This window comes from Symphalangus syndactylus, chromosome 3 (assembly GCF_028878055.3).
Source record: "Symphalangus syndactylus isolate Jambi chromosome 3, NHGRI_mSymSyn1-v2.1_pri, whole genome shotgun sequence".
Taxonomy (NCBI): Eukaryota; Metazoa; Chordata; class Mammalia; order Primates; family Hylobatidae; genus Symphalangus; species Symphalangus syndactylus.
The window spans coordinates 31,134,624-31,161,095 of NC_072425.2; the positions used below are offsets into that span (position 1 = coordinate 31,134,624).

The 26,472-nt window shown below is 41.7% G+C and overlaps 1 protein-coding gene across 10 annotated transcripts in view; it reads right to left on the reverse strand.

Annotated features, from left to right (window-relative positions):
- The window catches only part of ZNF618 (zinc finger protein 618), a 182,392-nt gene extending 158,717 nt beyond the window's left edge, over positions 1-23,675 (reverse strand). For all 10 annotated transcript variants that reach the window (XM_055271366.2, XM_055271365.2, XM_055271372.2 and 7 more), the window contains exon 1: positions 23,555-23,675. In XM_055271366.2, the coding sequence (XP_055127341.1) occupies positions 23,555-23,587 (33 nt within the window). In that variant the 5' untranslated portion in view covers positions 23,588-23,675. The remainder of the gene's footprint in view (positions 1-23,554) is intronic.
- Positions 23,676-26,472: the final 2,797 nt, after the last annotated feature.

Here is a 26,472-nt window from a genome sequence, read left to right on the forward strand (position 1 = left end):
CACAATAGGGTTCGCGCTCCTATGAGAATCTAACGGTGTTGCTGATCTGACAGGAGGTGGAGCTCAGGTAATGCTGGCTTACCTCCTGCTACACAGCCCAGTTCCCAACAGGCCACGGACCTGTACTGGTCTGCAGCCTGGAGGTTGGAGACCCCTGATCTAAGTCACACAGACAAAGTGGAATGGAGGCTACCTGGGGGCAGGGGAAATGGGGAGTGGCTGTTTAATGGGCACAGAGTTTCAGTCTGGAATAATGAAAAGAGTTCTGGAGATTGGTAGCCCAACAATGTGAATGTACTTCATATTACTGAACTGTACTTTAAAATGGTTAAGATGGTAAATTTAATATGTGTACTTTACCAAAAAAAACTAGGGAAAAAAGGTCTTAAAATCTGGAAAAGGAGTCATGCACAAGCCACCACTGAGGAATTTCCGCTAGATGTTACAGATGCGAGGACAAATCACAGGACATCATGAGGGACCATCTCACGCCACCCTCCTTGAGACTCTGAGGCAGGCTGGTAAGAGGAAAACCAAGGTGACAGGACCTACAGGGAATGCCAGGAGAAGCTAAGCTACTTCTAGCTAGGGCTTTCAAACCCACCCTGCAATCCTACCAGGAAAGAATCTGAGCATAAACCACTGGGCACTTCCCAGGGCAGCTTCACCAAGCCAAAGGAAAGAACCACATATTGAGGTAACTACAGTCTCAGCCTCACCTCATTAACCTCGGGCTGCTGCATCGCTGATCTGTCTATAAATATGTAACATCTAGCCCTCCTCTTTCCACTAAAGGTTTGAGGAAGCAGTCCCAGCTATTCCAGAGGCTGAGGCAGAAGGATCGCTTGAGGCCAGGAGTTTGAGACCAGCCTGGGCAACATAGCAAGACCCTGTCTCTACAAAAAATTTAAAAATTGGCCGGGCGCGGTGGCTCACGCTTGTAATCCCAGCACTTTGGGAGGCCGAGGCGGGCGGATCATGAGGTCAGGAGATCGAGACCACGGTGAAACCCCGTCTCTACTAAAAATACAAAAAAAAATTAGCCGGGCGTAGTGGCGGGCGCCTGTAGTCCCAGCTACTCGGAGAGGCTGAGGCAGGAGAATGGCGTGAACCCGGGAGGCGGAGCTTGCAGTGAGCCGAGATTGCACCACTGCACTCCAGCCTGGGCGACACAGCGAGACTCCGTCTCAAAAAAAAAAAAAAAAAAAAAAAAAAAAATTTAAAAATTAGCTGGGCGTGGTGGTGCACACCTGTAGTCGCAGCTACTCAGGAGACTGAGCCAGGAGGATTGCTTGTGCCCAGGAATTCAAGGCTGCAGGGAGATATGATCCAGGCTGGGTGACAAGGCAAGACCCTATCTCTTAAAAAATAAAAATAAAAATCTGAGGAAGCAGCTACTGACATCATTTAGGATATATACCAGGCCAAGCCAAACACGCCAAACACGAGACTTCCCTTATTTTGAATGAATAAATGAGGCAAATGGGGAGGGCGAAGGAAACAAAATGGGGTGACAAAAATTGGAGTTAAGCAGCATGCTCAAGATTCAGAGAAGAAACATAGAGAGCACAGTGTTACTCTGGGAAACAGAAAGACATCTCAGACACACTCCTTTGTGTGCTCAGTACAAGAACAGAGTGAAACAGAAAGAGAAGCTCCAGGAATGAAAAGTGCAAGGAATCAAATAACACCATTAAGCCAGTATCAGGCCAGGCACAGTGGCTCACGCTTGTAATGCCAGCACTTTGGGAGGCCGAGGCGAGTGGATTACCTGAGGTCAGGAGTTCAAGACCAGCCTGACCAACATGGAAAAACTCTGTCTTTACTAAAAATACAAAAATTAGCCGGGCATGGTGGTGGCCACCTGTAATCCCAGCTACTCGGGAGGCTAATCAGGAGAACTGCTTGAACCTGGGAGGCAGAGGTTGCAGTGAGCCAAGATTGCGCCACCACACTCCAGCCAGCCTGGGCAACAGGGCAAGACTCTGTCTCAAAAACAAACAAACAAAAAAACAAAACATAATCCAGTATCCAAAGCAGTAAAGGGCAGAACTGTCAGTGCAGAAAACTGAGTAAGTGATGCAAAGGAAAAGCTGGGGAAACGTATATAAAACTAAAAAAAATTTAAAGAGATTAAAATAACCAAAAGTAAAGATAATTACAGAAGGCAAACAATAGGGGTATATGGATATATAGAGATAACTGCCATTTTAAAAAGATGAGACCAATGGGACATACGGAACAAAACATTTCCTATTACTAAGAAAGAAATCTGTAGACTGAAAGTACATGCCATGTTCCCAGCAAACTAATTGAAAGACATTAAAACATAGAGCCTGGAATAAGCCTCGAATTTCAAGAGTGAAAAAAGAATGATACAGGCATTCAGGAAGGCTGGGGATGGGAAGAGAATTAAGCACAAAAGCAAAATATCGTGTATCCTCGAAATTATCTTCTAAAATATTAATAATGTAAGACTACAGAACATCTCTTGAGTACTGAGGGATAAAATGCATAACCCAAAAATGTTGTATTTATCCAAACTGCCATTCACATATGAAGGAATCAAAAACATCTTCTTAGTTGTACTAGTACATAGGGGGAAAAACTGTAATTAGATGAAACAAAACACATCAGTTGTGATAATAAATATAAACAGGGGTGAGTTCCATATTAAAAAACACAGATCTCAAGACTCTGAGTTTTTAAGTATAAAAAAGCATGATATCCAAAAGAAATACATAGTAACTATTTTTTAAGTACATAGAACAAGCAAAAGTAAAATAAATATGTAAATCTATACAAGGTAAATTCCAACAATAGAAAGCAGGAAGTGCTTTCATAAAAATCACTAGAATTAAAGGCAAAAGCAGGAAATGAACTATAAAAATTAGAAAATCCAGAACTGAAAGTAGAAAGCATAAAACAGGTCAAGCAGGGCCTATTTTTACAGATTAAGGGTACAACCCATAATAAAATGTAGCAGGCAGGTATATTTCTGTTAAATGACCTAGTAATAAAATACATAAAGTAAAATATATAAAGCAAATGGCAAAATCAAAAGAAATAATATTAGAAGACATTAACAGGCTCTCAATTTCTTGAAATAATTAGAAAAACTTAATAATATATCTAAGGCCCTATGGGGAATCTGAAAAATACAATTAATAAAGTCAATGATATATAAAAGTGGCTTATGCAATATGTGAATACAAGCAACAGATAAACCCTAAAAACAGAAATTACTTCTTTTGCAAGCAGACGAAACATTTCCACAAATTAATATTTAAAAGGAATCCAAAAATTTCAATAAATTACAAAAAGCAAAAACTATTATTGGCAATGTTTCTCATAACAGAATAAACTAAAAATGAATAAAAATAAACACATTGAAAAAGGAGTAACATAGAAATTTAAATTATACTTTTAAATAATCTTTAGGCTACAGAGAACATCAAAACTACAATTGTAGAATATTTAGGGGAGAAAATAATAACGACACTTCACAATAAGTGACTTTGGTCACTTACAGATGTGACCAAAGATGTACTCAGAGGAAAATTCATTGATTAACCCAGCACTTTTATTACTAAACACAAAAATAAAGAGCCAAGCTTTCACTCAAGAATTTTTAAAAATCTAAAGACAGCAGAACGGTGGGCTTACTTAACGTAAAAGTATAATAACTTGGAAGTAGTTAGAATTGACAAGTAACTTTAAAAATTTAAGGGAGAAAGAATAAAACAATAGAAATCAACAAAATACTCCCTGAATACTAGTCATTCAACCAAGGAATAAAGAAAAAAATAATACAACTACAAAAAAAATCAGTTTAGGAAACAGAACCATAGACAGGACATTCTTAAAATAACATTATATTCTGTTCTATGCAAATACAGTTCAAATTCTTGATGAAATGAATACATTTCTCAGAAAATATAAATGGTCAAAACGGGCATGAAAAGAGCAAAAGCCAAAATGTTATTGAAGAAAGGATTACAGTAGAAAATAATTATCTCCAAAAACCTGACAAGACAGAGTTTAATGGCAAGTTATTTTAAACTCTGAAAAGATAATTCCTGTGCAATATAAATCATTCCAAGCAGGGACCACAAATAAACATCTGGCATGCACACTTAAACCCTCATTTCCTACACTCTTACAAAACACTAAATTGTTTACACATGACAAGGCCTCAGAATCCTTCTCAACACAGCAATCTCAGCGACCACTACCAATAAGTACATAATCTTAAATGTATTTATCCTCCATGTTTCAGATCGCTGAAAAGCTTTCTAATTTATAACCCCTATACTAGCATAACCCCCCTTTAAAAATGACAAAAACAGCACACTAAAAATAAAACTGCAGGGCAATCTCACTAATGGATATAGACACAAAACATTGCAAATTGGACCCAGGATGCATTAAAAGAATAAAAACACCATGAACAAAATGGGTTCCTTCCAGGATAGTTTAATATTAGAAAATCTACTAATATAATTCATCACATCAGCACATCAAAGGAAGAAAACCATATGGCCATCTGGGTACATAATAAAAAGGCATTTGTTAAAAATTCATCATCCTTTTACCCCCTCTTATTACTAAATAGCTTCATAGTGGGGGAGGGGAATGATTCACACTCCATTGCAAAAGAAAAACTCAAATACAGAAAATTGAAAATCACTCCTCTATCGTATCACTCACCTCCATCTTCACAAATTTTAAAAATAAAAAACTCTTAGCAACTCAGAAGGATGCTTATTTAGTGATAAAAAATACATTTCTGAAACCAAAATAAAATATCATACTTGATTACAAAACGCTAGAATCCTTCTCACTAAAAAAAGAAATAAGATAATACAAGAATACTTGTTATCCCTGTTATTATTCAAATTGTTCCAGGAGGTCTAGTCAATGCATAATATAAGAGAAAAAAGTACAATATTGTAAAAGATGAAGGGAAATGAATATTATTTGCATATGATATTATCGCCTACCTAGAAACCACAAGAAACTGTTGGAACTAAGAAGGTAATACAATAAGTTATCCACTAACATAACAATCACATAAAAATCAATAGTTTTTCTATGTACCCACATTAATTACGCGAAATATTCAATGAGGGCAATGATCTCAGTCACAACTGCAGTCAGAAATATCAAATATCTAGGAATAAACTTAAAAATAAGTGCTCAAAACTTATTTGGAAAACTCTAAAACTTGAGTCATATAAAGGAGCATGAATGAATAAAAAAACAGACCATGTTACTGGGTGGAAAAAACATAATATTGTCCTATCCAAGCCATTTTATAAATTCAATACATTTACAATTACAAATACAAAGCTAAGTTCAAACGTCACTTCCCTCAAGAAGTTGCCTTGGATTCCCTTTACCAAGATTCATCTTTCCCTCCACCACCCTTGGCAATCAGTCTGAGAGCACTAAACTTTCTACAGCACATTCCAGAAGGCTGTGAACAAAATTCATATTGATTCAGCACCTTGGCACCTATTAAGGGTCACTGCCCATAGTTGGCACAAATATGTAATGGTCAGTCAGGTGGATGAATAAATTGAAAAGGTGTTTAAGATTTTGAAAGACAAAGAATCATCCTCCAAATACAAACTATCAGCATAAATGCAGAAAAACTGGTTATTAGAGAATTCTGGCTAATAAAATGTGAGATTTAAAAATAATTTACTGAAAAATTACTATTTGTATAAAAAAATGCAAGGATAGATATGAAATTGACAAAATCATCTTGGAGCACTGTGGAATTATGACTCTTTTTTGCATACATACTCTATGTTTTCCTCATTAAACACAAACTCCTTTCATAATAATAAGTCAGTAAAGCCTTTTTAAAGAATATACTACATTTATTTTCCAAATGAACAAAGCTTCCCAAAGCCTAGTATCAATAAATGCCAGAAAAGGGGCAGGTGGAAATATGGAAATGTGTTAAACTAATATGTACCCTTGACCCAATAATCTCTTGTTCAGACTGTATCAAAAGGAAATGGCTTTAAAATATCAAAATATTTTTATATATAGAAGATGTTCATTACAGTATAATTTTATAAGTGAAAAATCAGAATCAACCTAAATGTTCAACAATAGAGTATGAGTTAAATTATTTTCCATTCTCGTCTGTGAATATTATGTAGTCTTGAAAAATGGCTTTGTCATTAGGAAGACAAAGCAGCTTAACAGAGAAGATGGGGAAGGAAAAGGCAGGAACAAAACTCTAAGACTTTATGACTTAAATAATAAAAATATGCTTACAAAATAACCAGAGGGAAAGGTGTCCAAATTTTAATGGTAAATGTAAGAGAGTTGACATTTATTTAGGATGATCTTTTTATTTTCTGATTTCTCTACAATATCACTAGATTGTTTAAAAATTAACTTGGGGCCGGGCGCGGTGGCTCACGCTTGTAATCCCAGCACTTTGGGAGGCCGAGGCGGGCGGATCACGAGGTCAGGAGATCGAGACCACGGTGAAACCCCGTCTCTACTAAAAATACAAAAAATTAGCCGGGCGTGGTGGCGGGCGCCTGTAGTCCCAGCTACTCGGAGAGGCTGAGGCAGGAGAATGGCGTGAACCCGGGAGGTGGAGCTTGCAGTGAGCCGAGATTGCGCCACTGCACTCCAGCCTGGGCGACAGAGCGAGACTCCGTCTCAAAAAAAAAAAAAAAAAAAAAAAAAATTAACTTATTAAAGCAAATATTAGCATGCAACTAACTGCAGCCAGGGAAACATTTCAGATAAGCCACAATTATCATATTCTATCTGATTCAATAATGTACTTATATAGTCCCTAGGGAAAGATACCGGCACGCCCATAGCATGTTTTGAACGGAACTCCATAGGCTTTGGGGTTGGACAGACTCAGGCTCCAATCTCTGCTCTGCTACTTCCTACAGCAAGTTTCTTAACCTCACTCAACCTCTGTTTCCTTATCTATAATGGCACTGATGCCAGTCTGGCTAACAAGGCGAGTCTGCCCAGTGAAGGCGTCCACCAGAAAGCGGCCCAACTTAGTGAGCACAGCAGGCAGTGCAGTAATTTATCTGCTATTTTGTAAGTCTCCTCTTAAGACATGATTCTAATATTAACGTTTACTTTAAAGTGATCAAATTAAAACAGTGTGATACCTGTACATCTGTACATCAAGAGAACACAACAGAGTCCAGAAACAGTCCTAAGTATATGGAAGTTTAACGTAAGATAAAGACAGCATTTCAAATCAGGCAGGAAAAGATGGATCATTCAATTATTGGTGTTATAGCAAGGAGCTCACCATTTGGGAAAAAAATAGAGCCTGATCCCTATGTCCCTCCTTTAAACCAAATATATTCCAAATAGATAAACCATTTACGTATAACAAAACCTATATAAAAAATAGAAGAAATTTATAATTTCTGTAAATGCTTTTCTGCTTCTTTCCAGTTATTTCATATTATTTATAAACCCAATTCTACTGTGACCACTTATGCATATATCACATGGTATAAAGACGTAAGTATTTCTTGTATGTTCCTACAAGATAAACTGTTGATGTGTTAGGTTGTGGAAGTGTTTAACTTTTTTCTTTGACCATCTGAACCATTTTGAAATGTACAATCCAGCAGTGTTAAGTATACAGGCAGCCCTCTGTCTTCATGGGTTCCACATCCACGGATTCAACCAACCTTGGATTAAAATGAACTGCTGCATCTGTACAGAACATGTACAGGCTTTTTCCTTGTCATATTCCCTAAATATAGAGTACTTACACAGCATTTACATTGTATTAGGTACTCTACATAATCTAGAGATAATCTGAAATATAGAGGAGGATGTTCGTAGTTCTATGCAAATACACCATTTGATGGCAGGGACTTGGGCATCCATGGATTTTTATATGGGCGGGCGGGGCGTGGAACCAATCCCCCACGGATACTAAGGGACAACAATGTTCACACTGTTGTGCAACAGATCTCTACAACTTTTTCATTTTACAAAACTGAAACTCTCACCCATTTAACAACTGCCCACTGTCCTTGCACCAGCTGCTGGCAACTACCATTTCACTTTCTGTTTCTGCATTTGACTTCAATTTCTCTTATGAGTGGGATCACACAGCATGTGTCTTTTTGTGACTGCCTTATTTCACCAAGCAGAATGTCCTCAAGTTTCATCCATGTTGAAGAATGACAGGATTTCCTCCGTTTTTAAGGCTGAATAATATTCTATCATATATTGTTGATTGTTAGGTTATGTAAATGTTTAACTGGTTTCTCTTACCATCTTAACCATTTTTAAATGTACAATCCAGTAGTGTTAATAATAGAATATTTTTCAGCCTTAAAAATGAAGGCTGAATATATCATATTTTGTTTATCCATTCATCTGCAGATGGACATTTCGGTTGCTTCCACCTTTGGGTATTGCAAATAATGCTGCAATAAACATGGGTGGAAAACATCTCTTTGAGACTTTGCTTTGAATTTTTAGATATATACCCAGAAATGGAATTGCTGGATCATATGGTAATTCTATGTTTAATATTCTAAAGAAACACCCTATTGTTTTCCATAGCAGCTGCACCAACAGCACACAAGAGTTCCAATTTCTCCACATTCTCACCAACGCTTTTTTTTTTTTTTTTTAAATAACAGCCATACTAATGGGTATGAGGTGATATCTCACTGTGGTTTTGAACTGATGAATGATGTTGGGCATCTCTTCATATGTTTACTGGCCATCTGTATATTTCTTCGGAGAAATGTCTATTCAACTTCTTTGCCCATTTTTTAATGGAGTTATTTTTTGTTGTTGATTTATAGGATTTTTTTATATATTCTGGATATTAACCCCTTACCAAATACATATGATTTGCAAATATTTTCTGCCATTCTGTAGGTTGCCTTTTCACTATAAATTCTTAATATGGAAAAGTCTTTTTAAATGTGGCACACATATACACAAAGAATCCAAAATACACAAATATAAATATTTTTAAAAAGTAAACATTGCATTTAACCACCGCTTCCACTAAATAACATTAACTAAGTTTTAAAAAGTCTAGGGAAAAAATGGAATCTAAATAACAAAGTCAATATCTCCAAAATCCAAAGAGCTTTTCTTTAAAAATGTAAAGGAAAAGATAAACACCGCAAGAGAAAAATGAGCAAAAAGGTTGAACAGGCAATTCATAAAAGAAATGCAAGTATAACATATCAACCAAAATATAATGCAAGTAAAACATACCAACCAAAATATAAAAACACACCAACAGATATTCAGCCTCATTAGTTTGCCCATCAGGCCATCAAAGATTTAAAATATAAGCACAAGGTAACGGCCAGGATGTGTAAAATGGGCATTCACAATCTCCTAATAGAAATGTAAATGGGTACCACCTGGCTGGGAGACACTTGGCAAGTTCTGTCTACATGTAGAATAAAAATCCACTGTGGTCCTGCAGTCAGCTTTCCAAACAGTGATGTTAAGGAGATAATCATACAAGTGAGAAGCTATATGAAAAAGATGTTTCTCACAGAGTAGGTTATAACAATGACAAATTAGAAATAACCAAAATCTAATCACACACTGAATTTTGAGCCATACATACAGTGGAAACACAATGTAGTCAGTAAAATAATAATGAAGACCTATCTACATTTGCTGATGATGAAAAATATATCTATGAATTTAAAAAGAAAAAGACATCAGGCCTCAGAACAGCATGGAATATAATCCCATTTGTGTAAAATCATATGTATTTAAATATGTAGAGATGGCTTGAATAATGCTCATCAAAATATGAAGAGTGGTTATCTCAGCACTTCAGGTGATTTTTTAAAAAGAATAATCTTCATTTTTTTTTTGTACTGCTTGAATGTTTTTGTAATGAACATGTTATTTTTATAGTCAGGGAAGAAAAAACTATTTTCACTTGGAAAAAAAATAGCAGTGGAGAACTAACTCTTAGTAGACATTTCACACTCAGAAACCAAAAGAGAGCCTGTATCCTATGCAGAGACAGTGTAGTCAGGAAGTCCTGAGTTCAAGTCCTGGCCCTCTCACTAGTTAGCTGAATGACCCTGGGCATGTTATTCAGCCTGTGTCTTGGTTTCCTCCCAGGAAAATAAAGATGATAATTCTAAGTCATGGAGTTGTTTTGAAGATCAAGGGACTAACATTCACTAGGTTCTCAATCAACATTAGTCTCATTCTCCCTTCGAGCTCATTATTGAAAGCACATAGCTCAGCCTGGCACACAGGTCCTCAAAATGTGTTAGGTGATTGAATGGGACAGACAGAAGAACAGACAGTCACATAGAAGGACAGACGTCTGAAGGGTGGAAAGATGGAATGGGTGAGTGGGTAGAGAGAGAGATGCATGAAGAGGTAGACAGCTGGTCAGACAGATTGATGGGCACACTGATGGTATGGTGGCCCTTGTTTTCCAAAGATGGCCACATCAAGATATATCCCATCCTACATGCTCAATGTGAAGCTGACACGCCTCCATAGATAGATGGAGTTGATGTCCTGCCCTCTGAATGGCGCACACCTTTGTAACTGCCTCAATCAATACAATGTGGTGAAGGGATGCTGCATGACTTTGGAGGCTAAGTCATAACAGGTGAGGCTGCAGCTGCTTAGTGCTATCTATCTTGGCACATGCATCTTTGCAGCCTCAAGATGCCACGTAAGAAGTCTAGCCATATATGAAGCCTCTATGCTGGAAAGACCACACATGGAGAGGGAGGGAGAGAAAGAGAGAGAGAGAAAAAAGACAGAGATGGTAGCGGGGAAACAGGCCCAAGGAGCTCAGCTGTTCAAGTCTTCAGAATCCTGGCACCAAATATGAGCATGGAGAACGCTTTAAGATAACTCTGCCTCAGCCACCATATGACCACAACCACAGAAAGACCCTGAGCCAGAACTGACCAACTGAGCCACTGCCAAATTCCTAGCCCACAGAAACCACGAGACAATAAATGATCATTGTTGCGTTAAGCCACTGAATTTTGGGGTGATTTGTTGCACAGCAATAACTATCTAATACAGACAGTGAGGTGAGTGTGTGTGGGTGGGAAGATGAACTGGCACTGACTGGAGGATTTCTGCATGTGGAACCCTGGCAATCAGCACTATCTTGCACTTAAATCAGACCTTACCTTGTACATCTCTCTTGTCCGTTCCAAAGGGCTCCTGCTTACCTGGCTATTCCAAGCCTCTCTTACCTCAGCTGTTTATATTTCCAATCACCCTCTGATTCTCTGATTAACTGCCCTCCTGCCCAAACTAACAGCACATGCTTTCTGAGACAACCTAGTCCAAGCCCTTATTGTACAGTAAGGAAAACTGAGGTCCAAAGAGAGCAAAGAATGTACCCAAGACTGGAGAGCGCCCAGGGCTATTTCTCCTACAACAGCCTGTGGGCTCCAGGTATCCCTGGGGTTGAATCCTGACTCCACCTCTCACAGCCTGTTACTGTCCCATTAGGGCAGCAAGCGACACTGCAGGCCCTGACTGGGACATGCCAGAGCTCTTGGCTCCAAGCATACCTTACATCTGTCTGGGCATAAATTTGCATTCTGAATCCGGGAGGCCATGATTCCAAGTATGTCAAATGTAATTAATTACAGCAAACCTTCTGCAACTGTTTTCAAACGTGGTATTAAAGGCTTTGTGAGCATGGAACACACAACCCGCTGGTCTGCTGAGGGCACATGGGGAGCTGGGGGCTGAAAGCCAGGGAGTCCCAGACCCAGGCCCCACAAAATGGGGAGAGCAGCTTCCCCAGACGCCATGGCTCAGAACAATCCGCCACAGACAAATGGGTAGCCGTGTCTCAAGTCCCAGCCCATCCACCGACTCCACATCCTGGGCAAGTTACTGTGCCTTCCTCAGCTGTACAACGGGAACGGTAAGATTCGACACCTCAAGGGGCTGTTGCTGAGTTTAGAATATGGTGGCCACCTAAATTTGAATCCAGCTGCCACTTACCAGCTGTGTAGCCTTGGGCAATTCCTTTCACCTCTGAATTTCCACTCTCATATTTAAAAAAAAAAAAAATCCCTACTTTACAAGGTGACTGTTTTAAATGAGATAATAGATATTGAATGCTTAGTCCAAGCCCTGTCATATAATAAGCACTCAGCAAATGTGCAATGATTATATTTCAAGGCAGATAAATTTCACTGTGCAAAAATAATGTGAGATAAATAAGAATGCTAAACTTCAGTCCTTGAAAAGTTCCTAATTAAAAAAAATAAAATTTTATAAAGCTGAATTTCCAACACATGGCTCAAACTCCTTTCAAAACATGAAGAGCAGGAGTACTGAATCGGAAAACTACAGACTGCTGCTACCCGCCTGGGCCGCTCACCCACCTCCAGGTCTCTGATCCAGGCTGGAAGTCAAGGGAGATGACCCCCCACCCTGCCAGCTCTGCCCATTATAAACGGATGCCCTCTGGGTCTTCTAGCAGCCTTCCTTCCCAAATCATTACAGGAAGCAGACACGACTTAGCAAAAGAACGGCTTCCAGTCCCCGCAGGACCCAAAATCCACAGCCCCCAATGTGACCTGGGTCTCTATGCCCAAACAAGCCCAGGACTGCAACCTGATCCAAAAATACCCCAGTTCAAACTCAAAAACGAATTTGGAATCTTTTGGTAGGCAGAGAAATTGTCAGGGATTATCTTTTAGATTTGTTTTTGCTCATCTTGTTGGATTTGCTTTCTTTCAAAGTGTTCAACTAACGTTTAGGGGAGGGATAAGCAAAGTGGGAAACAATATAATTTTTTCCCTGAATTACTGATCTCTCTTTCTTTCTCTTTCTCTGTCTTATAAACTCCCATTACCTCCTCCATTTCAACTACCTACTTACACTAATGCCTACACCACTACATCATCATCCCATGCCAGGTTCTGAGTCCTACAGTCTGTCTAGGTATCTGATGACGGTGTTGTGTGACCCTGAGCAAGCCACTTGCCCTCTCTGGGGTTCCACTCCCTCTACTATAAAAGGAGCAGGTTGGCTTAGATCAGCACTGTCTAATAGAAATACAATATGAGTCATGGAGGGAATTTTAAATTTCCCTAGTAGCCACATTGTTTAAAAAAAAAAAAGTAGAAAGTAAAAAGAAACCAGTGAAATTAGTATTAATAATATATCTTATTTAATCTAATATGTAAAGTATCATTTCAACCTGTAGTATTTTCAAATTATTACTTTTATAGTCTTTTTTTTCTACTAAGTCTTTGAAATCTTGTACGGATTGACTACCCACATTTCAACTACTCCTAGCTACGTGCAGCTAGTGGATACCAATACGTACTGGATGGCACAGGCTTAGATGCCATCTGTGACCCCTATAGCTCTAGACCCCTCTGATAAAACAAAGGCAGGCCTCACAACAAATTCCAACTAAGGCTAGTAGCACCCCAGGGAAGTTTCTCTTCCCTGAGGCCTCATTTCAGACTAGTTTCAGTTTTATTTCAGATCAGTTTCACTTTCTGCTTTTCCAGCATACATTATAAGAAACACCCACATAAACACAATTAAATTTTTATAGTTATTTTTCCCAGTTGACGAAATTAAGGAAAAAAAATTCCCCAACATCCAAAAATGTCTTCGTCTATTCTTTTTGGGTATTCTAAGTTCCCCAACTACATCTTCTTGGCTTGCAAAAACTCTGAGTCCAACATAAAGCAAAACACAAATTCTCTGCAAACTTTCACCTGACAAAAATTCTCACCCTTAGTCCCCCAATTTTCCACAAAAATGTTGGGACAGGCAGGAATTTGTATGGCACAGGCTCAAAGCTGAGAGGTAAGAATGGCTAGCTCCTCAGATATGCTGTCTTGGACAATAACACATCCAGTAAGCAAGCCAAAAGCACTTCTGACTTTGAGTGCTACCAGCAAACTGCAAGCTGGGGACTTGCCAAGAGATACTCATGCCTCCTCCGCTTTGCAGGAGCCATTTCCACCGCTGGGGGATACACCAGGTTTCATTCCTCCCTGGGTCCTCACCCAGGAACAGGGCTGACCCCTGGTAATCAAAGATCGACCCCTGACAAAGGGCTCACTTCACTAGAAAGCAATGTTTTTCCCTGTTTTCTATAGCAGACTGGGGGACCAAGCATCACCTGACTCCATTTATTCTCTTTAGCTTATATAGAAAGCCTCATTCTGCTTTGTCAGCCAAAATATTTATATCATTTTTTTGGCGACTCAATACCATCCTCACCTCAGCCTCCCTCCTTTCCTTTTTAAGAAAAGAAAGGAGTTGCCGCCAACATGTTTCTCCCGTTCTTTGCTGTTCATGAAGCACTTTCTAGTCCATTAACTCATACGATGCTTTCAAAAAGCCTGGAAGGGTTTAAGGATGGCCTGTCCTCCCACTTAACAGATGAACAAGTAGAGGCTGTGTCGGGGTCCCAGACCCCAAGGCCTTCCAGGGCTAGGCAGGCCACACACATGATTGAAACAGGATGAGGCTGGGGACAAATGCAAACAGGAAAGAATCTGTGAAAGGCCCACAAACTCCAAACTTTCTGAACCCTGGGCTGGCAAAAAGATAAAGTAACATACAAGAGAAGGGACCCACTCACCTTGTGGCCCTTAGTCTGTGACTCGGTTTACACAACTTCCCCAGCATAGCACTAATAATTGGTACTAGTTAGAAAAAGTAACGTATATTTAAAAAGTAACACGTATGTCAGAGTTTACAAAGCATTTTCAAACATGTTATCTTATGTCATTCCTGTGAAGAATCATTACCAGCCCATCTCTCAGATGCAGAAATTCAGATACAGAAGGACTAAAGAACTTGTCTGCGGACTTAAAAGTGTGTAAGCAGCAAACCTGTCCCAAACCCAGGTCATCATCCAGGAACCCCAGGGCCTGCTTTGCCCCACGTCACTTACACTGCTGAGAGACACCATCCAATCCAGCTGCCTAGCCACAGGCATCTCCCCTTTGAAACCTGATCACTCCAGGATCAGGCAGAGAAGCAGGTCATCCAGCCCTGCTTTGATGACAACCCCAAGAGTATCTAATTATAACAGGGAAGGGAGGAGTCAGGATTCTCTCGCTATTTCTCAAAACCAAATTAATTTTAATTCCTTTTGATACAGTGTATACGCATAGGGCAGGAAAAACACTGGTTGAGGAGTTAAGAAATCTGAGGCTTTTAGTCCCACTTCCGCTTGTTCACTGAGGTCTTGGGTAAGTCAACTCCACCTTCTTCCCAAGGCCTCAGTTTCTGTGTGTGTGTGTGTGTGTGTGTGTGTGTGTGTGTGTGTCTCGAAAAGGAAGGACAAACTGGCTTCATGTCTCATCTAAGCCCAACTGATGGGTAGCATTGTATAATACTAAGGACGCTAAGGCCACTGGCCAGACTCAATGGAAAGGACTGCCATGATCAATTACTGATGTCTACCACAGGCTGGAGGATGGGGAATGGCAGCATGTATGTTTCTTATTTACCATCCTTGGACTAGATGATGCACAAATAACATGCTGCAAGTGAAAAGAACTTTGCCCTTTACAAAACTTTTTTCTTACATCTCTCACAACTTTCACAAGAACCCTGTGCATCATCATCATCATCAATTTATTATCATCTCACCTTTACAGATAAGGAAAATATGGTGCAGGGAAATGAAGTACTTTGGCAAACACCACAAAATGATTAACTGGTGGAGCAGAGAGGGGAGCTGTGCCTTGGCTCTCTGACTATGCTCTGCTCATTCCACCCTTGGAAATGTCAAACTGGTGCTCTGCTGTTGTCGGGCCAGCTCATGCATGTGGCTGTACTGAAGAGACCCCCCCATTTACAGAACTCCACCTCCCTCCCACAGGCTACTTGCCCCTCTTAGAGAAGGCACAGGAAAATTACAAAACTTACACACAGACATGGCAGGAAAGTAGGGCTAAGTCAGAGTTCCAGATGTTTCTTCCCAAGGTGAAGTCCTGCCTTCACTGTACAGGGTGGGGGGGGGGCAAGCCCAGAGAAAAGTGAGGTAAACAGAGCATGGAGCCCCCACAGTTCATAGTCCTCCCCACCAGGAGGACAACAACACTCAATCCCAAGATGCTTTCAAGTGACAGATGCACCATCGATTTTATAACAGCTTTTGGAGAAGAAATAAGAGGGAGAAAAAGTTCACTAGAAGAACGAATCTACTGTAAGACACATCCTCATTTCAGAAATATGGAAATGTGGGAATGTGAACATTGAGGACAGATGTCTAACTTAACTTAGGATTCTATGCTTGCTTGCTGAACTTGGCCGTAAAGTGTTAAAAGTGACAGCAAAGAAACAGAAGGTTCTTTTTTCTCCCATAAATTTTCCCTGAATCTTTGACATGTGCAAACCAAAATTCAACCAAAGATAGGGTCACATCACACACTTACCTGCTTCAAGTTGAAGGGGCCCATGTGCCCGGATATTCTGCAAACAAGCCCCTGGTGTTCAGTTCCAGGACACCTGGCTAAGAAGACCAGGCATAAATACAGGGCACTGGTGTGCCCCATTCACCATACCTGCAAATCAGGCATCTGGTGGCCCCCCATCCACTTTAAAGAAATACTTTATACAAAAGGAGTGAGGAGGGCAGGGGTGAAAGTCATCAGACGAACTTTTTAAAAATCCCCCAAGACATGTAAAGGAGCATTTCCCCATCTAAGCATCCCTGTTGGACTTATTATTCCAGGGGAGCCATGGCTTCAGAGCCAGCTATAAGAAAATGTGTCTCGGGTCCCCTAATAAAACACTGGCTTTGACCAAATGGCCAAGCCCAAATTGGTCATCCACTCTTCACTAGACCCAAAGCCCACTGATCTGGGCTATTTCCAAAAATCAAATGAAGTCATCAAATATTTAAGGAGCTGCTGCTCTGCGCCAGACCCTAAAATGAATAACCAGTGATCTCTACCCTCACGGATGTTACAAGTTGGCTGGAGAAGCAGAAATGCAAACAACCAACTCTGACCTGTGGGTCCACAGTGTTTGGGAGGTACCATGCGGGCAGAGGGAGAGGAAGTCTACCTAGGGTAATTTGTTGGGGGGCTCTACAGAAGAAGAAGTGCAGCTGATCTCGAGGAGAGTCTGGTTTCTCATGGAGCAGATATGAATGAGGGAAAGGGCACCAGAGGGAGGGGTCCCAGCACGAGCAGAAGCTCAAAGATATACAGGTCCACCCGCGATTGAGATGTATCCCTTTTAAAGCCTTGCCACAGGCTCAGAAACAAATCCAGAGACATTCCAAGGAGCTAGAGCACCCCCGGAATGGAAGCATCCAGAATGCTTTAACAAGAAAGTCTCATGGATGGCAGGCAGTTTTAAAGCAACAGCCAAGAGTGTACATTTTCACTTGTCGCCTAACTTTGCCTGCTAAAGAGAAGCCACCAGGTTTCCAGGACTACCCCAAGTGTTGTCAGTGGGACTTAATCTCCCCAAATGGAGAATCCCTGGCCACTGGGTTGAGTCAACTCACATACGTCGATCACCTTCTCAGGCCCTCAGACCGGCTGAGAGTCTCCACATGTGACACCTTATTTAATCCTAAAACAACCCTGCAAGGCTGGGATCATTAACCCTCTTTTCCCAGATGTAGAAGCTGTGGTTCCAAAACCAGAGTGACTTTCCTGAAGCCACACAAAGCTAACCACACCATGAGGTTGGATTTCAAACTCTGGTCTGGCAGATCTCAAACCGAGCTTTCCATTTTGCCAATTGGGGTGGATTCAGAAAATCTCTATGCATCTGACGTAAGGCCTGGCCTGGGGGGATTTCCTGCTGATGCCATGTTTTCTGCTCAGAAATAGATTTCATTGCCAGGCCATCTTTTCCCTCTGATCTCCTTCCTCTCCTCAGACCCCAGCCCTGGTCCTGGCCACCTGCTGGCTTTTTGCAACTTCATCCTTCTCTCTGGCAACACTTTATTTAAAATGCACTTCAAAAAACAATGGCCTCCGGGACTCACACTCCTTAACTTCAACAGCTCACAGGCTGCAACACATCATCCCAGAGTTACTAGCCATCATTTGTCATTTTTAACTACAGCACAGTGGCCTAACCCTGGCAGAAGACTGCTTTGGGACAAATGAAAGGGAAATGTGGGCTACTCTAGCCAGGAGAGCTATATGGATGGAACTCATCATCACTACAGGCTGAAATGCCTCAGAGCATGTGAGATTCAGATACGAAGTCTCACCAACAAAACCAAGAGGTCTGAAAGGTGTTGCTACCCTTCTGGGGCCAGCCAGTGATGACGACAACTGGGCCAATCCTGAGCTGTCCAATATGGCAGCCACCAGCCACATGTGGCTGCTGAATGGGTGAAATGTGGCTGGTCAGAATAGAGATGTACTGTAGGAGTAAAATACATTAGATTTCAAAGACCCAATAGCACCCCCACAAAAGAACGTAACTTGTCACATTAATAATTTTCATATGGACGGCTTGATGAAAGGATAGTATTGTGGATATACTGAGTTAAATATGTTAAAATCAATGGCACCTGTTTCTTTTACTTTCCTTAATACACTATGAGAAAATTAAAAATTACATATGTGGCTCGCATCGGGGGCTTGAATTATATTTCTATTAGCGCTGATCTGACACATTTAAAAGATGAGGAGACTAAGAAATTCTGGGATTTTTAAGGAAGTGCACACACACAAAAATACAGACTGTGTTTCAGTCTGATTAAATTAAATATAGCACAAACACAAACTCTCTAACTCCAGAAAAATTTCTCTGGCAATTTAAACTAAAAGTGGGGAACAAAAGACCAGGACTCCACACACTTTAGATATCCTCTCCAGCAAGAAGACCTTGCAAAGACGCTGCCTTCAAACTTGCATCTGCCTTTCCATATGTCCTTCCAGACTCATCCAAGGCCAACAAGCTGGGGTATGTGCCTGGGCCGCCCATGTGGCTGAGCTTTCTTCATAGGTGGCCCTTGAAGTGGGCTCAACTAGGGCTCAAAATATGTGGCACAGGACACCTAACCCACAGGGTTCACCTAAAAGTTAGAACTGAGATAATACATGCAAAAATAAAGTATAAGCAATAAAGTGCAGTATACCTGCAGCACATCATGGCGGCTCAGCTAATCCAGTACCTTTCAAACTCTTTTGACCGTGACCCACAGGAGGAAATCTAGTTCAAATCACACACATACATCCACAAATATAAATACAAGTTTCATGAGAGGATACTCACCTGTACCCTGTGGTATGCCTCTGCTATTTTTTGTTCCCCTATATTCTAGTCTATTCTTGTTTTTAAAAAATTCTGATTGTGATTCACTAAATTGACTTCACAACCCACTAACGGCCCATGATTCAAGGTCTTGCCTGGGAATGGTAATTAAGAGGTACACTCTCCACTCTGATTTACATTGCTGTTTGGCCACTGCACCCCTCTCTCTAGAATATGGGAGTCGGGATATGGCCTCAGAATCCTTCTCAACACAGTGATCCAGACAGCCATAACCAATTCCTTGGAGTTACATTCAGAAACGAAACCTATTTATTATTATCCTTGATCTGATCCCAAGTGTTCATTTTATAAATGCAAAAATTGAGGCTCCGAAGGAAAAAGTGATTTGTCCAAGGTCACACAGCAAGACCTTGTGGGGGCTAGGGCTCCCAAAAAGAGCCACTTCATTTTACATCACCAGAAAGAAGGTACAACTGAGCCGAAACATCACAAGAACATGGAATAAATTCAAAATTTCCTCATGACCATGAAAAGTCGGCTTATATACATCCAGTCAAATATGGCAAGGAAGTTCTTATCACCCACCAAGGAGAAGACGTAAGGATTCTGAGGTCAGAGGAAGCAGCATGCCAAGAGCTGAGTCAAAAGTGAGAAAAATATTGTATCTGACACTGGAAGAGTTTTAAAACCCAGTTTCTCGAGTGAAACAAGCCATTGGCTGTTTATTTTCTAGGATGAGGGAGAGGTCAGCCTTATACCGACCAGCCATCTTTGTTGCTTTCATTCTGCAAAAGCAAGAACCCTTGTTTAAGTTCACCTCTGTGCAGGGCTGGAAGTATAAGCAAACCTCTTTTCCTAGCTTGCTCCAAAGTCAAGCTATAAAGCAGGCCCTTGAAATTTCAAACCTTATTAGAAAAAATTAAAAAAAAAAAAACCTCCTTAGGCAGAAAAGCAAAACATTAAGTAATAAGTCTCCACTGTGAAACTGAATATAAATGATCTTTCGCCAAAATAATTCAGCCCATCATCAAATTACCACCCCTCAAGTCCAATTTGCCAGATATTTTGCCCAATAATCTACGAGAATGTGGTGAACAGACAGGAGCTAATAAAAATTAGCTCACATATCCATTTCTGGTCACACGTCCACCTAAAATAGGAGGTGAGAGAGCCAAGGCCAAGGTCAGATCTCAATCCAGAGAGAGACACCAATAGAAACAAAAGAAAACTGGCCCCGCCCCCAATAGAACCATCATGCACCTCTACTTCCTTTACAACAAACATGATCAGAATAACCAATTAAGAAAAAAAAAAAAAAAAAAAACCAGAAAAAAAAAACAGGTCTACAAAACCAGAAATGATTTTCAACTTCTAGCCATAGACAACAGAACAAAATTTCAGCAGAATGGAATAAAGGAATCTGAATTGTGTGTCAGGAGATCCAGGCCACACAAAGGGACGTGCTGCAATATTTTTATTCCTTGCACCAGAAATAACCCGTTATCTACAACCCTGACTTTTTCTCAGATGCCCCTACCCCCCTCCACCCCTCCCCAGCCCATCTCTCCTTCGTCACTGCTAAACTCAGGCCTTCTGCCTCATGAGGCCTCCAAAACCCCTTGGAAATTATAAATTCCTTGACCCTCCTAGTCATCGGCCTAAATAATTCAACAGAAAAAAATTTTTTTAATTATGCTACTTAAAAAAAAAAAAGCTCATTCCAAATATGTCAGAATGTGACCAGTCAGCCCTGAAGGATTTCGTTACTAAAAAAATAAAATCTCCCAAATGCAATGGCGATGATGGGAAATGTCAAACCTCTGCCATTGTCAAATATATTTCACAGAGATAATATATTTGACTTATTCCACTTAAACATCCAAATTTCCACAAAACAGGGTTGGGAATCTATGGACTGGGGCCACCAGTTTTTCCAAGACCAGCTAGTGGCTGGCAAAAGGAGCAAAGGGTTTCCTTTCTTGCCCCAGGTGACCCACCATCAATTTCCAATCCAAGGTCCCTCCAAGATCCCGCCCTGCAAGTCCTAACAATATGCTCTTTTTGGACAGCAAAATTGTAACTTTTTTGGGGTAGGCTCAAAATCCCCAGCAAGTTCAATCAGATACTAATTTATCACAAAATCCTTCATCTTTGGGTGGGTACTTTATTTTCATCTGTCAAATTTCAATTCAGTCAATATTTATTTGCCTTCTTAAATTTTTTTTCTTTTTTGCTTCACCTTCATGTGATTCATTTTAAGGCCAAAACCTCCACATGAAATATTGTTTGCATACATGCTTTCATATTCCAAAGGCAAACCTTGGGTTTGGCTTTTGTTTGTATTTTGATTATTTTTCCTTTATTTTGTTGCTGCTAAAACCAGCTGAGTTGGTGTTTTATCACATTTCTTCAGCAAAGTAAGTGTTCTACCAAGGAAGATGGATAAGAATCAGAATTTTCATCTCCTTTTTGCCCATCCCTCTTTTATCTTTTTCTTGTTAAGTCAGTAAAATTTGTACATTTTTTTTTTGGTCACAAACCCCCCAAAATGATCAAGGCTAATGGATTTTTCCCCCTTTGAAAGTAATCAGGTTTTTGAAAAATAACAAATATTGATAAACTACCAACCCCACATCACAATCAAAGAGGCCTGAAACCAATCTAAATTTTTTTTAAGTAATAAATTTTTCAAATTGGAAGAGTGAACAAGACAGAAAAGGGAAAATTTTCTTCCTTACCAAGGATTCCTCAATCCTTGTCTTCATCAATTGATTCAGTTGCATGTCATAAAAAATGAGCTTCTGTGAATCCACTGTTAGTTTTTTCATAATAATGTTAATTATGCATATCTTATTTTAATGGCGGTCTCTCCTACAAATCTGTGGGCTACTCAATTTGTATAATGTATGAATTTACATTTTTTCCACTTAATGTTGCTCAAAAAAGGTCCCTGACATTTTCTGGATAAAACAACAACAAAAAAGAAATGCCTAGACCTTTCAGGAAACAAAATCAGAAAACAGTCTTAATTCTTCCATCAAAACAAAAAAAAAAAACCACACACAAAACCCAACAAATACAGAAAAAAAGAAAGGATTTCACTGTAACTTTTCCAGTTTCTGTTTTCTTTAGAATCTTAGGATTTAAATGCAGTAAAATGTAAATGCAAAATTAAAAAAAAAAAAAACTACAATTTTTGGGTGTGTCCAAAGCCAACATTTTAGGTTCTATTTTCTCTTTTAAATCCTTCGTTCGTGGAAACAGGAAAACTTTAAATACTGCCAAATAGAGAAATTAGTCTTTTTTTGCCCGCTGAGCTAAACAAGTTCCAAATTACAATGAAGTACAATTTCTAATTGCTTCATAAAGCCAATTCTCTCAGTTTTCCCTAAACTCAACAATTTCCCTCCTTTCTTTATTCTAATTAGTTTTTTTCTCAAACTAAAATGAGTTGAGTACCCAAACTGACTTTGCTTTTAGGAGGTTTTTTGCTTTCTCCCCTCCAAGAACTGAATTCATTCAAATTCCAGCTTAATTTTCATTTACATATTATCTGGATTTGGCTTCAGAAATAAAAATTGTCTCCATGCTTCTGGAAAGATTAAAGTGAAAATTTTCACCCGAAAGAAGAAAAAAAAAGAATCTCTTACCCCTCCACTGCCTGGTAGTGCAAACTTTTGAAAAAATAAGAAATAAAAAATATTTCTTTTCAATTTTAATTTCTTTTTTTATTTACAAAATAGTATCCTCTAGGTGGCGTCGTTTTAATGGGAAAAAACTACCGTTTGAAGAAAAATTAGAAAAAAAAAAATTGAGAAAGGAAAATATGGCCTAAAAAAAAAAAGATTGTTGCAAAAATGGGGGACCTGGGGGGAAAGACCTCCCGGGGGGTCATCGGGGACCCCGAGCGCAGAGAGGGTCAGGGGAAAATTGCAAATTTGGGGGGGAGGGGGCAGAGCTGGAAGGGGTTGCATTTTTGCAAAATGTGAATTGTCCAAACTGAAATGGCTGCTCTGTTCTCTCGCCGCTTTGTTTTCTGGGCTCTGGTCCGAGCCCGGGGCCGGAGGGGGCGCTGGGTGGGGGCCCCAAAAGACCCCCTCGTCACCCCCACCCTCCTCGCACCCCGCAGCGCCCGGGGGGGTGCTCTCCGGGCCCCGACCCTCCCGATTGCACCCACAAAAAGCCCGCAAACGTGCCCAGGCACTTTGCATTTTGCAAATCTTGCAATGAAGTGGCGCAGCGCCCCGGGCCCCGGCCCCCCGGGGTCCCCCGCGCGGTGCATGCCCCCGGCCCCCCGTCGTACCTGCGGAGCCGCCGCGCCGCCCGGCTGGTTCATGGGTCCGTGCGGGAGGAGGCGGCCCCGGCGCGTCCTGCTCCTCCCGGGCCGGGCTGCTGGTGCGCGCACAATGCCGCCGCCGCCGCCGCCGCCGCCGCCGCCGCTCCCTCCTCCGCCCGCCCCGCTCAGGCCGGGGGGGCGGGGGCGCTGGGGGCGCGCGGGGGGGGCGCCGGCCCTCGCCCCCACCCCCGGCCCGCACCGGCCACGCCGCGGCAGCCGCTGCCGCCGAGCCGCCCCTCGCGGGGCCGCCGCCGCCGCCCCCCGCCGCCCTGCCCGCCCCCGGGCCGGCCTCGCCGTGCGGCCCGCGAGCTCGGGGCCTCGGCCTCGGCCTCCGCGCTGCCGGCCTCCGCGCGGCACACAAAGCCGGCCGGTCCAGGGGCGCGCCCGCCCTCCCGTCCGCCAGCCCCCGTGCCGCGGCGCACCCGCCCCCCAAACTTTCCCGCGCCGCGCCCTGCCCTCCCCACGCCCCCCGCGCCCGCTCCCCGGCTCCCTTCTGCCCTCCCCCAGTCCCCCAGCCCCTCGGAAATGTCATTTTCACGCTGGAAAAAAAGTTCAGGGAGCCGGCTGTCAGCGGAACGCAAGAGGTTAATGGGAACTCTGTACCCCGCTGTACCCCTCCCCAAAAAAAACCAGATTGATTTTTGAAATAAAAGTTTTCAAGAGCTGGCTTGCTGGAAGACTGGAAGGCTTATCGGGAATATTCTATGGCCCTGCCACTCCTCCCAAAAAAACTAATGTAATAAAATGAAAGTTTGAAGGACTGGCCCCATGTCCGACAAGAGGGGTTAAGGGGACTCTAGCCCCCCAGCCAGACTGAGTTTTAAAATAAATATTTGAGGAGCCCCTTTTATGTGAAATGCCAGTGAAGTGGCTGTTTCTGCCTATCCTTGCCAAATTAAAATATATATATGTATTTCTAAATAAAAGTTTGAAAAACTGGTCCTACAGTAAGACAAGAGGGGTTAAAGGTTAAGGGGTATTAGCGCCCCCCCATATCCCCCAATTAGGTTGATTTAGAGAAGGAAAATTTGAGAAACTTGCATGTGAAATAAAACGTGAACCAGGATATTTCTTTTCAACATCCCAAAATAGCCAGTTGTTTTGTTGTTGTTGTTGTTGTTTATAACTTGAGCAACTGCCTCCTTGTGACTTGGGAAAGTTTAAAAGGGATTTTTTTTTCTATTCTCTTCCCTATTCTTCTAAAAAATCAGATTTTTTAAAAATTGAAAGTACGAAGGACCTGCCCTATTATAGAGACAAGGAGGTAATTACTGGATCCATCCTACATCTCCCACAACTGGTTGATTTTTGGAATAAAAATGTTAAGAATTGCTCTTCTATGAGATGCAAGGTGAACAGAAATCCTTCTTTGCCCCTCCCCAAAAGAAAACTACAAGGGTACTTTTCAAAAATAAAAGCATTGGAAATTAAGAGTAAACAGGTATCTTCTCTCTGCCCCCACCTTCAAAAATCAAATGTTCTTTTTTGTAATGTTTAAAGAACTGGAGCAATATGAGACAGGAAGGGTTACAGAAATGTTTTCCCTACAACCCTCAAAAAAGTTATTTTTAAAATTTTAGGAAACGGAAGCACTGTGTAGAAGACACCTCCTTTCCCTAATAAGTTAAACTGGGAATTTAGCCCTATATGGGAGACATGAAATTAAGAAACACAACTCTTGCCCCCCTTAAAAAACACTCATACACAAGACATTAAAAGGAGCCTTCTGGCCGGGAGTGGTGGCTCATGCAAATAAAACTTTTGGGACGCCGAGGCAGGCAGATCATGAGGTCAGGAATTGGAGACAGCCTGGCCAACATAGTGAAACCCCTTCTCCACTAAATATACAAAAATTAGCCAGGTGTGGTGGCACACGCCAGTCAGTAGTCCCAGGTACTCAAGAGGCTGAAGCAGGAGAATTGCTTGAACCTGGGAGGCAGAGGTTGCAGTGAGCCAAGACCACACCATTGCACTCCAGCCTGGGTGACAGAGTGGGACTCCGTCACACAAAAAAAGAAGAGTCTTCTAAGCACTTCCGCCCAGACCCCTAAAAGTTGGAGATTTAAAAATTGAAAGTGGCCATTTTTCTCCCCACCAACCTGGCAAGTATGTCCCTGCCAGAGGTTTGGCAGCCTCTGCCCAGGCTGGTGTGCAGCAGGCACCGAGGGGAGTAGGGGCAGCTTGCGGAGCATGGCAGAGTTGGGTCCTGTGAGCCCTGAGCATATGTGCTGGCCGGGCAGCCCCTAGTCCACCTGCCCCTCATCCACCAGGTGGTTGGGGCCTTGTTACCTGGAGAGACGCTCCAGGTTTGATGTCTGTCTGGCTCGATCCTTGTGTGAAGGTTTCTGGGCACCTGCCTCAAGGCAGGGTCCCCTCCTCTGCCTAGTGGAGCCAAGCCTGATCTTAGGCCTTAGAGTAGAAACTAGATCCAAAATGACATGGGGTCTCAGTCACCACAGCTGAGAGCTGTATGGTACCAAGGAAAAACTCCTGTCCTGGGAGTCGGGAAAACTTGATACGATAAATATTCATTTGAGCGCTTACTATGTGCCAGGCGCCTTGTATCTAGTAGGACAGACACACACCATGAAGAGGAGAACTATTTGCAGCAGCTCTTCTCAAATGCAAGTGATCCTTGGAATCAGCAGGAGAGCCTGTTCAGATTGCTGAGCCCACCCCAGAGTTTCGAATTCATTTGGTCTAGGTTAGGGACCAAGAGTTTGCATTTCTAATGCGTTTCCAGGTGATGCTGATGTTGCTGGTCTAAGGGCCAGCTTCTTTTTTTTTTTTTTTTTTTTTTTTTTGAGACGGAGTCTCGCTCTGTCACCCTGGAGTGCAGTGGCGCGATCTCGGCTCACTGCAAGCTCCGCCTCCTGGGTTCACGC